Genomic DNA, 14636 nt, shown 5'->3' with positions numbered 1-14636 from the left:
TAGCTCAGAGTGATCTGGCAAGAGAGATAGTATCATTTTATGGTGGAGGTGAGTGAATAAGAAAATAACTTGGAGACAGATGTAAAATGATTAGATAGCTTGGGTTTTTTTGGGGAAAGCTTTTTTTCCCTCTCTCTCCCAGATTCTGAGGACATGAATGTTAGATCTTTTGTCACATGGATCCCTGAAGCCAAGGTTTTGTTTTGTTTTTTTTCAGTCTATTTTTCTTTCTGTTGTTGAGATTGGGTAATTTCTACTATTCTAGCTTCTTGCTCACTGATTCTTTCCTCTATTCTGCTGTAGAGCTCATTCTTCTAGGGTTTGTTTTTTCTTTCAGTTATTACATTCTTCAACTCTAAAATTTTATTTCTTTGTTATATCTTCTATTTTTTTTTTTTTTTTACTGTGCTAATGTGCTTAGTCACTCAGTCATGTCTGACTCTTTGTGACCCCATGGGCTGTAATCCACCAGGCTCCTTTGTCCATGAGGATTCTCCAGGCAAGAATACTGGAGTGGGTTGCCATGCCCTCCTCCAGGGGATCTTCCCAACCCAGGGATCGAACCCAGGTCTCCCACATTGCAGGGGGATTCTTTACCATCAGAGCCACCAGGGAAGCCTGTAAATGCTGGAGTGAGTAGCCTATCCCTTCTCAGGGGATCTTCCTGATCCAGGAATTGAACTGGGGTCTCCTGCATTGCAGGTGGATTCTTTACCAGTTGAGCTACAAGGGAAGCCCCCCCCACCTTTTTTTTTTTCCATTTAAAGGTATTCTAACTGCTTATTGAAACATTTTTTGATGGCTGCTTTAAAATGTTTTTCAAATAATTTTAACTTCTCTGTCACCTTTGTATTGACATTTTCTTTTTAGTAGTTTGCAATCTTTCTGGTTCTTGGTATGATGAATAATTCTGATTGAAGCCTGAATGCTTTGGGTATTGTGACATGCTGGATCTTATTTTAATCCCCTCTTTTAGCTGGCTTTCCTGACACTGCTCTTGTGAAAGAATGGAGGGGGGCATTGTCTTTGTTAATGCCAGGTGGGGATAGAAGTCTAGGCTCCAATTTTTACCTCTGTTGATACCTATTGCGGGGGAGGCGACTGGGGCTCCTCATTGCTCTTAAGTGGTAGTGGGAATTTCAATTCCCCACTGGGTTTCCACTGATATGCCCCTAGCCTAGAAGGGTAGGAGTATTCTCTAGGTGGCCTCCACTGACACCATGGCAGTGAGGGGTGGCCTCCTTACCTCTGATGGTGGAGGAAGTCCAGCCATTCCACACGGCCCTTCTGACTCTTACTATCAGGTAGGGGTGGAAGGCTCACCACGTGGTTTCCAGTGACATCTTGGGGATAGGGGAGAATGTGTGAATGGGTACTTGTTACTATCCAGCAGTGGGAAAAATCCTGGCTCTCTACTTGGCTTTCTCTGAAACACACGAGTGGAGCTGAAGTGTAGAGAGATTGGGCTGTTAAGATGTTGGGGTGTCTCATTATGGCCTTGAGGGTGTGGAAGTTGGTTCCTCACCTGGCCTTTACTGGTGTGAGTGTGATTGGGGCCATAGGTTTTTATTATATGGTATTTGTCTGCAGTAATGTGGTTATTATCTAAAGGTTTTCTATCTTGCTAGGCTGCCCCTTTTTTTGGCCCTTTGGCTAACAAAAGTAGTCTTTTACTGGGGCATTTGGGTTTGTGCTTCTTGACTATTTGGGGTTTCTGGTTTTGGGATTCTCCAGTACCCTGTATGTGATATAAAATGCTAAATGAAAATCCAAGAACTTGCCTCTGTGTACCTATTTGGATCTTGAGGTCTCTAGCTAGTATGCCTTCTTTTCTTCACTTTTCAGAGTCTTCTTATTGTTTTAGAGCTTGGACTTGTGTGCCCACTGTGCAGAAAACCAAACTCTGACACTGAGTGTTTGCAGTAAAGTAAGGGTTTATTTAAAGCAAGGGAAACAGGCAGCTCATGCTCAAAACACCTGAGCTTCTTGATGGCTTTCAGACAGCGTTTTTAATTCTAATACTTTTTAGACAGTATTAGGGGAGAGGGCTGTAGAATGCATAATCAGCTTGTGGACCTTCACATCAGTTGATGGTGAGGGTGACGTTTCAGGAATCTCAACTTTCTGATTCCAACCAGTCTGGGGTCTACCTGCTTGCAGTCAGCACAAAAGTCACCATCCTCTACCTGGGTGAGGGTCTTAGATTCTATTGAGCAACTCAAAGATATGCATCAGGTTGTTATCAATGTCCCATTAGGAGGGATTCCTGTGATTAATCATTCGTTAACTGCTTGAGCCTGCTCTTTAGAACTCAATGAAGGCCATGGAAATTAAAGACTTTTTTCCTTTCAAATAAAAAATGGGGGACGTGAGGGGCTTTTGTACCTGGGAAGACCCTGAGGGGTCCTGATCAGTTTCAACTCCCCCCCCAACCCCCGCCGCACTTTTTCTTTGACACTCCTCAATCTTGAGGGGTACAGGGGCAGGATAAGAAAGGAAATAAAGTTTTGGATAGAGAGATTAATCATAGACCTACCAAGGGAATTTGGTTTTAGAAGGACTTGGTTTCAGTATGTTTATTTTAGACGTAATGTCCAGAGTTTTCAGTTGTACTGTGTGGGAGGAAAAGAGAAAAATATATCTACTGCATTTTTCCAGAGGCAGAAGTAAAGATCCTGTAATGCACTAAAACACAATTTCAAGCAAAACTACACGGCAGTGACTTAGGGAGAAGTTACAGGGCCTTTCCAACAAAAATATCAGGAAGGCAATCAAGTAAAGCCAGACTTAGGAGTAACTGTCTTTTCAGATACATTAAGATCTGTAAGCACCTTCAAATAGGAATAGTTACTTTAAAAAATCAAGGTACTTATGAGAAAACTTCTGTGAAAATCTCAGAGCCTTAATTTATGAAGCAAACAGGGCTTTTGAGAAACTATACTAAACTACATGATGTAGGAATATGGAGAAATTGTAACTTACCCCTGGTCCTAGTTGAGCAAAATGAACCAAACTTTCAATGCTATTCAGTCCCTTTTCAAAACCAGCACATTCATTTTGTTTTAAAAAAAATTAAAAAGCCCTCATGTGCAGCTTTAGGTCTGCTTCCTCTTCTTTCTGAGTTATTTCTTCTCTCCCTTTCAGTCCTAGGAGAAAGCAGTTCATAAGAGGAGACTTTTGTAAAGAAACATTCATTTTCTGAAAGAGAGTCCTACAAACAATTTAGAGAAACAAGCACTGTACCTCACAATAAAAACAACAAAATCCATCTGATTGGATATAAAGTCTCAAGAGGACTGAGATATAAACTTAAGGAGTTGGGAGAGCAATTGATATGTGGGCCTGTTTTCTAAATACCTCTGCTTTCCAGGCTCATATAGTTGAAAGGCAGACTGCATGTCAACAATTATATAAACCTGGAGTGCTACATTGTTTGTAGTATTAACAATTGTAGTTCATTGTTTGCAGGAGGTCTATACAAGCTGAAACCTAAATAAACCAGCAACAGATGATCAGGTAGGAAATGCTCCAGAAACTGGGAAGTAGATTTGGGTGGGGACCCAAATCTAGGAGACTGTCCCCATGGCTGAAATAATTTTTTCTTCCCTATCTTCCTCCTTTCCTTGGTTTTGGTTTGTGTGGAGTAGAGGGCTGGGGTGGAGAGAAAGTCAAAGAAAGGAACTGCTTCTCTATCCGTTACAAATAGGGATCTTGCACTCTGTACCAGTTTTTGGAAACACTGCTACCATGCCAAGAACCCTGAGAGAGCATACTTGGAAACCATCCAGTTCCTTTAGATACTTTGAACTCCTGTGTGTGGCTGCAGTGGAGGTTAAAAAAAGTCAAATCTATTGATTCTGCTACTTAGATCAAAAGGTTGGGTAAAAACAACCTAGGCAAGTGAATAAATAAAATGAATTCAGCAGAGTGGTTTCTATTGCCCTAGTCTGTTCTCACTCTTTCCTTCTGTAATGTGTGGTGTGCTAAGCCGCTTCAGTCCTGTCCAACTCTTTGTAACGCTATGGACTGTAGCCTGCCAGGCCCCTCTGCCCCTGGAATTCTCCAGACAAGAATACTGGAGTGGGTTGCCATGTCCTCCTCCAGGGGATCTTCCTGACCCAGGGATGGAACCTGTATCTCTTATATCTCTTGACTTTGCAGGCGGGTTCTTCATCACCAGTGCCACCTGAGAAGCCCCCTTCCTTCTGTACTACTTTTCCATAAAAACAAAAACAAAAATAAACAAGCAGAAAGTCTTTGTTTTGGGTGTCCATGGCTCCCAAACCTTCCATGGGGTCAGTGAGGAAGTGAAGCCCTGTAATCATCGCCAAAGGTTTCAGAGATTCAAATATGTACACCAAGCACAGATAGAATGAATAAATCTCCTTTCTGACACACATACTTTCTGCACTTTCATTTGCCTTTCAGTTCAGTTCAGTTGCTCAGTTGTGTCCAACTCTTTAAGACCCCGTGGACTATAGCAAGCCAGACTTCCCTGTCCATCACCAATTCCCGGAGCCTATTCAAACTCATGTCCATCTTGTTGGCGATGCCATCCAACCATCTCATCCTCTGTCATTCCCTTCTCCTCCTGCCTTCAATCCTTTCCAGCATCAGGATCTTTTCCAGTGAGTTGGCTTCTCGAACCAGGTGGCCAAAGTATTGGAGTTGCAGCTTCAGCATCAGTCTCTCCGATAAATATTCAGGACTGATTTCCTTTTCGATTGACTGGTTTGATCTCCTTGCAGTCCAAGAGACTCTCAAGAGTCTTCTCCAACAGCCCAGTTCAAAAGCATCAATTCTGGCGCTCAGCTTTCTTTAAATGAAATGGACGCAGAATTTTCAAACATTAGAGAAATATATGTTCGAGGAGCAAGTTCCTAGCAATTCTATACTTCGAAGAAAACATTATTGGTTTCCTACAATTTTTCAAATTTATGGAGAAACTATTCGGCAAATTAAAATCAACTGAGTCTGATAAAGTTATTGCATTCACGGTAGATTTCTGTGCTTGTTTCTCAGTGAATAGACACTAAAAACACAAATGCTAACATCAAGAGGCCCACGTTTTATTGAAGTTAAAAAGGGATCACTGTTTTTGGAAAGCTTGGGAATTTCTGCTCTTGCTTAAATAGTGCAGCAGCTGCCGCGAGCCAAAGTTCTGTCCTTGACTGCAAGGAAGCAACACGTGCAGTTACAACACTCGAAGAGGCGGTTCTGAAGGGCAGGTGTTGCAAGGAGGCGCTGAGTGACAACCACCGCCTCCCACTCGCCCTCAGCGTTTTGGTAAACAAGGAGACGCCAACCCGCAGTCCGTAAATAAGGGAGGAACTTGGGGGCGGGGCCAGGGAGGTATCCGCCCTCCTATTGGTGGTTCTCAAAAGGCGGAGAGATCTGGGATGTCTGATTGACCTCCTTCCCTGTTTGTAAGGAGATTGACGGCGCTTGTCCCGCCGGGTCACGCCTCTCGCTTCGTGCTCCTCCCCTCGTGGGTAGGTGTCCGCCCCGAGCGGCAGAGCGCGTGCGCGTGCGGCCCCACGCCGCAGCCGAGCCCGCCCGCCGTACCACGCACCCTGGCAGTCAGTGGGTGAGCCGGGAGCCGCGGAGGTCACCGTGGGGAGGCGGGGCGGGGGCAGCATGGCAGCCTCCTTACGGCTCCGTGGAGCCGCCTCCGGCCTCCGGTATTGGAGCCGCCGGCAGCCTCCGGCAGTGGCCAACCTTGCAGCGGGTAAGGACCTCGCTCCTCCTTCCCCCGTCCCTCCTCCAGTCGCCCGCTTCTCGCTCCCTGATCGCCGAAGAGGTTTTTTTCACCGGAGGCGCTGCGATTAGATTGGGGCTTAAAACCCAACATTTTGGCTGGTTCCAAGGCCTAGGCTCTTCTGCGGCCGCGGCTCGCGCCCGCCAGTGCGTCTCCCAACTCTCCCCACCTGGATCTACATGAATAGGGTTTAGCGTCCTTCTGGGACTTGGTAATGCGAAGAGCTTGGGATAAAGGGAGGAGTGTTTGGGTCCGATTCGTGCTTCTTTGGAGTTAGGACTTTGAGGACAATTGGAGGCCCCAGCCCCACGGCCGACCCCATACCCACGCTGGCGACCCCTGGCCTTGCAGCGCTGGCTGGCCTTTCAACGCCCCGGGTGGGCGCGCCGTCTGGCCGCAAGACCTAATTTTTGTTAAACTACTTTAACTGTTTCAGATGTTTTTACACAGATGGAGTCTGTACAGACCAGATGATCAGTCAGTCTTTCCAGCAAAGTTTTAAGTCACCTTTGGGTGGCCAGGCGGGGTCCTTACCCTCCCCGCCAGCCCTCCGCCCCCCAAGTTCTCTGTAACTGTGCCACCTGAAGATGGCACTTCTGTCAATTTATTAACCAGAATACTTTCTGTGTCCTTATAATTGTGGCCTGAAGCTATCCTGCTTCCGTCCTCTTTCACCCTCCTTATCATTGTAACTTATGGAAGCTAACCATCGATTTAGGAAGAAACAATTTTTTTTAGACCCACAGAGAACTAATAGTCTTTTCACTTTTCAGAGGAAAGAACCTAAAGCCTCTCGGATAAGTGAATTAGGATATTACAACAGGACCTAGAAAGTAGTCCTTGGTTCTTCCTGATTCCTGCATGTTTCTTCTACAGCAGGATTCCTGTTTAATTGAAAAATTGATTGGTTTGTGCAGACACTGCCATTGTCTTCCTGTAAAAATTTTTAGTTTTGACAGTGCCCTGTTTAATACCCTCATACTTGAGAGTTGTGAGAAAGCCTTGGTATTAATTTTTTTCTGATCCTCACTGAAAAAAAATGTAGCAGGCTGAGAATTGAGTTCTTAACAGCCTCCCTTCCTATCCCTCAGTAAAAACCTAAGCAGAAGAGTGGATTTCCTCTCTGGTTTGAAAAAAAGAAAGCTCCCTGTGATGAGAGAAAACAGATGTCTGATACAGAATCACAGTAATAAGATACAAACTCACAGAATTTGTCAAACTTGAGTGTAACCACTGCTTGATCTACATCTATTGAACTACAGAAAATGCCTCCCACATTGGAGATATTAAAAAAAAAAGTCACTTTTCTGCAGTAGTAAATATAGCACCAGGTCTCAGATGAATGTATGATTCTTTCAGTTTTGATTAGTCAAAGAAGACATATGTGCTGTTTAGTGGTTTTACAAGGTGTTCTAATGATATTTTAATGAACCCTTGAAGTACCTTTTAGAGTTACGAAAGTTCTTAAAATTCATGGAAGAGGAGTCAGAGGCCTTTGACTATAATAAATGCTTCTCTAGACTGGAAAGGCCTACCTTGAAACATTGATAGACTACTTTGGCATGTAATCTTGTTATTTACCCAAATACATTGTAATAATACAGATAAATGACAAATTTTGAATTTTTTTTTTTTTTTTTTTGGTGTGTGTGTGTGATGATTGAAATGCTTCAGTGTTCTTACTCTGGAATTGTTTTAAATGTTTTTGTTAATTTACTGCAAAAGCGTTAACTTTTTTGAGGTTGGAGTCTTAAAAATTACATGCCAGTTTGGAGTCTAGGGACATTAAGAAAAACAGCCAAGTTCAAATAGTAACATTATTTAGTGTTCTAAATTCTGTAGGCTGTTTGTCTCCATGGTGTGTTTAACATGTTTATATCATGTGGAGGGTAATATTATAAAGATCTGTACAGTTATTTACAGTTTGAAAAAAATAGTATCTAGTAGTTACTGGTTAATAGCATATCTTAATTTTAATATTTAAAGCTTTAAAAAGGAAATAGAAAAATGAGAAGCGTTAGACTAGCCATACATTACTGTTGCATCACCATTTAGTAAAAGTAAGTTTTGTGTTTTATCTTAATTAGATTTCGTTTCAGACTTCTTTGTACGGACAAAAAAGTTACAGATGTTGACCTCTATGGCCCTTGTGATTCACTAACAAGCACAAGTGAAAATAAATCTGTAACAGATCATCTTAAAGTGACCACCTGAGCAACAGTGGAATGGGAAAATTAGCCAGAATTATAGACAGAAACGGGAATACACTTCTTGATTACTGACGCTGCGTGTGTATGAAATCTGCTTTTAAAACAGCATAACTCCTTGTGTAAATAAGACTAATGGCATTTTTTTTTTCTCTTTGCATTAGCTTCTAGGGTTGCACATGAAGCTCTGAGAAGCTGCACGTGACCTTGGGACCAAAAGTTGACCTTAAAATTGCATAAGGAAAATACAGTTGACCTTTGAACAAAATGGGTTTGAACTGCAAGGGTCAGCTTACAAATGGATTTTTTTTTTTCAATGAATTTGTACTACAGTTGGTTTAATCTGCAGATGTGGAACCATGGATGTGGAGGGCCAACTACAAATTATATTTGGATTTTGTGAGGAGCATCACAAAACCACCACTTGTTCAGAGGTCAACTGTATTTCTAAAATAACTTGATCCAAATAATGAAGGCCTTTATAGAGTCACTACCCTTAGTCTAGTAATACATAGCATTAAAGCAAAAGGAATGCTTATGACATAATATGTGATAAAGTAGGACACCAAGTTGTATATACAACATGTCTCATGATATATTTTAAAAAATGCATTCAGAAGACTGGTTCAGTTCAGTTCAGTTGCTCAGCCATTTCCAACTCTTTGTGACCCCATGAATCACAGCACTCCAGGCCTCCCTGTCCATCACCAACTCCCGGAGTTTACTCAGACTCATATCCTTCGAGTCGGTGATGCCATCCAGCCATCTCATCCTCTGTCGTCCCCTTCTCCTCCTGCCCCCCAAAACTGGTAGGGCTATACAAAAAGTGAACTGGTTATTTTTTGTGTAGTGAAATTAACTTTTTCCCTTATGACCTTGTTAGTTGTTGTTCAGTTGCTAAGTCATGTCTGACTTTTCGTGGCCCCATGGACTGTAGCACACCAGGCTCATCTGTCCATGGGCTTCTTCAGGCAAAAATACTGGAGTGTTGCCATTTCCTTCTCCAGGGGATCTTCACGACCCAGGGATCTAATCCGTGTCTCCTGCATTGGCAGGCAAGTTCTTTACCCCTGAGCCACTAGGGAAGCACCTTTTTCAGATTTTCCAGTTTTCTACAATGAATTACTTTGATGCAAGGGAAAAAAAAACTTTTGGAAATATAAAATAATTAACCTCTTACCAATTTTTGCATTTTTATGCTTGGAGTAGCCTGATTTGGCTTGACAGTGTAAACAAGATATGGGTAATTTTGCCCATGTCCCATTGGAGAAAGAGGTCATAACCTGTAAATTTACAGGTATCAATTTAGAGATTAACTTTGGCAAATTTTCTGGCTATTTCTTCCTCCTGGTTGCCACCTATGTGGTGGTACTGAGAATCACAGAGGTTTGCTGATTAGATATAATCGTTTCTTTAATCTCTGTTTCATCTCCTAGTACATATTCATATTTTTCAGAGCTTCTCTAAATCTTTTATTCAATGTTACCAGTCTGTGAACAGTCAGTTGCAGAGAGATGGCAGTACGTAGTTGGTTTAGATAACTTGGAGCTTGACTCTAGGTCTGGGAGGAAAGGATATTGGAGAGGAAAGCTGAAATGTTTGTTTAATGGTTGCTGCAATACAAATTAAATTAATCCTTTGCTGGATCCATTTTATCATTATCTTTTGTTTTAGCACTGATTTTTATCCCCATTTGATGAAACCTCTCTCTAGTTAGTAATTCATTCATATAACATTATTAAACAAACTGTGTGTCACCAGGGCACATTTTATTATAGAAGTAGTTATAAAAGTTTTACCATATGCACATGGTAAAAACTCAAAAGGTGATAGAATGAAAAGTGAAATTCTGTGCCATCAGTCCAACTCTCTAGCTGTAACTGCTGTTTCTTATGTATCTTACAGAAATTTGAAAGAATTTAATGCCTGTGTATTTTTTTTTTTTTTCTGAATTCCTTGTGGCTTAGGAGTGAAGAATCTGCCTGCAATGCAGGAGATGTGGGTTTGATCCCTGCATCGGGAAGATTACCTGGAGAAGGAAAGGGCAACCCACTCTAGGACTCTTGACTGGGAAATCCCACGGACAGAGAAGCCTGGCGGGCTATAGTCCATGGGATCGCAGAAGAGTCAGACATGAGTTAGCAACTATATAGCAATTCCTTTTTTCTCCTCAAACACTGTATGTTACTACATATAATGGTCTGAATCTTACTCTTTTGCCTTAACATATCCTGGAGATTTTTTCCTTATACTTTTAGATAGATATACCATGTTCTTGTGAACATTACATAATATTTCACTGTTTTGATTTCCTATGAAATATTGAGGGCCCTGTTAATGTATATTTAGTTATATAAATTAAATGTCCTATTAACATGAATTCAGTTTAGTCACTCAGTCGTGTCCGACTCTTTGCGACCCTATGGACTGCAGCACGCCAGGCCTCCCTGTCCATCACCAACTCCCGGAGTCCACCCAAACTCATGTCCGTTGAGTCAGTGATGTCATCCAACCATCTCATCCTCTGTCATCCCCTTCTTCTCCCGTCCTCAATCTCTCCCAGCATCAGGGTCTTTTCCAGTGAGTCAGCTCTTCGCAGCTGGAGTTTCAGCTTCAACATCAGTCCTTCCAGTGAACACCTAGGACTGATCTCCTTTAGGATGGACTGGTTGGATCTCCTTGCAGTCCAAGGGACTCTCAAGAGTCTTCCCCAACACCACAGTTCAAAAGCATCAATTCTTTGGCACTCAGCTTTCTTTACAGTTCAACTCTCACATCCATACATGACTACTGGAAAAACCATAACCTTGACTAGACGGACTTTTATTGGCAAAGTAATGTCTCTGCTTTTTATTTATTTATTTTTTTATTTTTTTCCATTTATTTTTATTAGTTGGAGGCTAATTACTTTACAACATTGCAGTGGTTTTTGTCATACGTTGAAATGAATTAGCCATGGATTTACATGTATTCCCCGTCCCGGTCCCCCCTCCCACCTCCCTCTCCACCCGATCCCTCTGGGTCTTCCCAGTACACCAGGCCCGAGCACTTGTCTCATGCACCCAACCTGGGCTGGTGATTTGTTTCACCCTAGATAATATACATGTTTCAATGCTGTTCTCTTGAAACATCCCACCCTCGCCTTCTCCCACAGAGTCCACAAGTCTGTTCTATACATCTGAGTCTCTTTTTCTGTTTTGCATATAGGGTTATCATTACCATCTTTCTAAATTCCATATATATGTGTTAGTATACTGTAATGGTCTTTATCTTTCTGGCTTACTTTGCTCTGTATAATGGGCTCCAGTTTCTGATTCAAATGAATCCTTTTTAATGGCTGAGTAATATTCCATGGTGTATATGTACCACAGCTTCCTCATCCATTCGTCTGCTGATGGGCATCTAGGTTGCTTCCATGTCCTGGCTATTATAAACAGTGCTGCGATGAACATTGGGGTGCACGTGTCTCTTTCAGATCTGGTTTCCTTGGTGTGTATGCCCAGAAGTGGGATTGCTGGGTCATATGGCAGTTCTATTTCCAGCTTTTTAAGAAATCTCCACACTGTTTTCCATAGTGGCTGTACTAATTTGCCTTCCCACCAACAGTGTAAGAGGGTTCCCTTTTCTCCACACCCTCTCCAGCATTTATTGCTTGTAGACTTTTGGATAGCAGCCATCCTGACTGGCGTATAATGGTACCTCATTGTGGTTTTGATTTGCATTTCTCTGATAATGAGTGATGTTGAGCATCTTTTCATGTGTTTGTTAGCCATCTGTATGTCTTCCTTGGAGAAATGTCTGTTTAGTTCTTTGGCCCATTTTTGGATTGGGTCATTTATTTTTCTGGAGTTGAGCTGGAGGAGTTGCTTGTATATTTTTGAGATTAATCCTTTGTCTGTTGCTTCGTTTGCTATTATTTTCTCCCAATCTGAGGGCTGTCTTTTCACCTTGCTTATAGTTTCCTTTGTTGTGCAAAAGCTTTTAAGTTTCGTTAGGTCCCATTTGTTTATTTTTGCTTTTATTTCTAAAATTCTGGGATGTGGGTCATAGAGGATCCTGCTGTGATTTATGTCGGAGAGTGTTTTGCCTATGTTCTTCTCTAGGAGTTTTATAGTTTCTGGTCTTACATTTAGATCTTTATTCCATTTTGAGTTTATTTTTGTGTATGGTGTTAGAAAGTGTTCTAGTTTCATTCTTTTACAGGTGGTTGACCAGTTTTCCCAGCACCACTTGTTAAAGTGGTTGTCTTTTTTCCATTGTATATATCCTTGCCTCCTTTGTCGAAGATAAAGGTTCGTGGATTTATCTCTCGGCTTTCTATTCTGTTCCATTGATCTATATTTCTGTCTTTGTGCCAGTACCATACTGTCTTGATGACTGTGGCTTTGTAGTATAGTCTGAAGTCAGGCAGGTTGATTCCTCCAGTTCCATTCTTCTTTCTCAAGGTTACTTCGGCTATTCGATGTTTTTTGTATTTCCATACAAATTGTGAAATTGTTTGTTCTAGTTCTGTGAAAAATACCATTGGTAGTTTGATAGGGATTGAATTGAATCTATAGATTGCTAAAAATATGGAACGCTTCACGAATTTGCATGTCATCCTTGCGCGGGGGCCATGCTAATCTCTGTATCGTTCCAATTTTAGTATATGTGCTGCCGAAGCGAGCCCTGTCTCTGCTTTTTAATATGCTGTCTAGGTTGGTCATAACTTTCCTTCCAGGGAGTAAGCGTCTTTTAATTTTATGGCTGCAGTCACCATCTGCAGTATTAGTTATTTATAATTTTTCTGTTGTTACAAACATTCCTATAGTAAATTACATTTTTGTGTTTTTCAGAGTTTATATATAGTAGGAGTCAGCACACTGTGGCCCAACAGCTGGACCTCTGTTTTTGTAAATAAAACTATATTGGAAAATAAGCACAACCACTTGTTTTTATATTGTCTATGGCTGCTTTGAAACTGTAGTAGATGAGTTGAATAGTTGTGACAGAGGCCTTATGGCCCCAAACTGAAATTGTTTACCCCTCACCCTTTAGGAAAAAGTGTGCTGACCCCTTATATATAGCGTATATTCCTAGAAATAGAATTACTGTTTCAAAGAGTATGCACATTTTAAATTTGAATTTTATAATGAGGTTCAAATGTAGATCTTTTTTTCAAATTGCTGTCTAGGGTTGACATAAAATACAATTCTACTGTGTACAAGAGTATATGTTTTTATCAGTCCTTCCTAACCAGTTGTGCATTTTATTAGAGAAACACATTTGTCCAGCTGATAGGTGAAAATGATACTACATTGCTTTTTTGCATTATTCTAATCATGACAGAAGTTGAACATTTTTAAAAAGTTTTTTTGGGGTATTTTCTGTTTACTGTCATTTTGTGATTTTGGCATACTTTAAAACAATGGGTTATTTAAATTTTTCTTATAGATTTTAAAGTTATTTGCATATAAAGTAAAATAGCCCTATTTCTATCTTGTGTTTCAAGTGTTCTTCCTAGTTATTTGTGTTTGGTCATGTTTTTTATTTTTATTTTTTTGTATATAGATTTGGTAAGTTTTCCCCCCTTGTTTTTTCATGAAAAATTTCAAACATAAAGTATTAAAAGAATAATGCCACGAACATCTGTGTACTCTTTGCTTAGTGTCAATAGTTGTTAACCTTTTGCCAGGTTTGCTTTATTTCTTTCCAAACATGTTCATATCCCGCCTGTATTATTTGAAAGTAGAATGCAGACACAATGACATTTTCAACCCTAAATGATTCTGCGTGACTGTCTTAAGAACTGTCTCCTTCATAACCAAATTACCACTATCTCAGACAATTAGCAGGCTTCCCTGGTGGCTCAGTGGTAGAGAATCTACCTGCCAATGCAGGAGACGTGTGTTCGATCCCTAGGTCAGGGTTGCAAAAGGAAATGGCAACCCACTCCAGTATTCTTGCTTGGGAAAATTCCATGGACAGTGAAGCCTGACGGACTACAGTTCATGGGGTTGCAAGGAGTCAGACACGACTTAATGACTAAACAACAACAAGGTGGTTAGAACTTCCCTGGTTATCATCCTAATGTTTGGCTTATATATAAAATTTCATAATTTTCCTTAGAGTGTCTTAATGCTTCCTTGGCACCTCAGATCCATCCATATTTCACATGTTACATTTGGTTGATGTATCACTTTAGTTAATCTTTGGACTGAGGAATGTCTTCTCTTGGTTGTTTTTTTTGTAAACATGTTGACTTTTTAAAAACAGCTTTATTGCAATATAGTTGACCTACAATAAACTACACATATTTAATGTGGAGAGTTTGATGGGTCTCGACATGTATGTACCTGGGAAACCATCATGACAATCAAGATAGTGATTATATCCATTCATCCCTTTCCTGCCAATTTCCTCATTCCCCTACATACTCAGGTTTCTATAATTGTACACTTTCACTGGCTAGATAAATCCTAGCTTGACGATCATTTTTTGTTTCAGTCCTTTAGGGATAAATGCTTTCCTATTTTCTCACTCATTTTGATTCTGACAGTAAATCTGCCTTCATTCTTATCTTTGTTCCTCTTTACAGAATGTCTTTTTTCTGCTGGTTGCTTTTGAACATTTTGATTGTGACATGTCTTGTAGTTTTTTCATGTTTCTTATGTTGGAGTTCATTGAGCTTG

At 40.9% G+C, this 14636-nt stretch overlaps 1 protein-coding gene and 1 non-coding gene across 2 annotated transcripts in view; one reads left to right on the top strand and one right to left on the bottom strand.

The window, feature by feature from the left end:
- The first annotated feature begins 5501 nt into the window (after nt 1-5501).
- The window catches only part of HIBADH (3-hydroxyisobutyrate dehydrogenase), a 111061-nt gene continuing 101926 nt past the window's right edge, over nt 5502-14636 (top strand). The window contains exon 1 of the mRNA XM_020869765.2: nt 5502-5728. Coding sequence (XP_020725424.1) covers nt 5638-5728 — 91 coding nt within the window. The 5' untranslated portion in view covers nt 5502-5637. The remainder of the gene's footprint in view (nt 5729-14636) is intronic.
- LOC139036600 (U6 spliceosomal RNA) lies at nt 12531-12634 on the bottom strand. Its single transcript, XR_011489418.1, has one exon. It is a non-coding gene; the product is annotated as a U6 spliceosomal RNA (small nuclear RNA).

The sequence above is a fragment of the Odocoileus virginianus genome, chromosome 1 (genome assembly GCF_023699985.2).
Source record: "Odocoileus virginianus isolate 20LAN1187 ecotype Illinois chromosome 1, Ovbor_1.2, whole genome shotgun sequence".
NCBI lineage: Eukaryota > Metazoa > Chordata > Mammalia > Artiodactyla > Cervidae > Odocoileus > Odocoileus virginianus.
The sequence above is the reverse complement of the archived record's forward strand: the minus strand, read 5'-3'. Positions and strand labels throughout refer to the sequence as shown.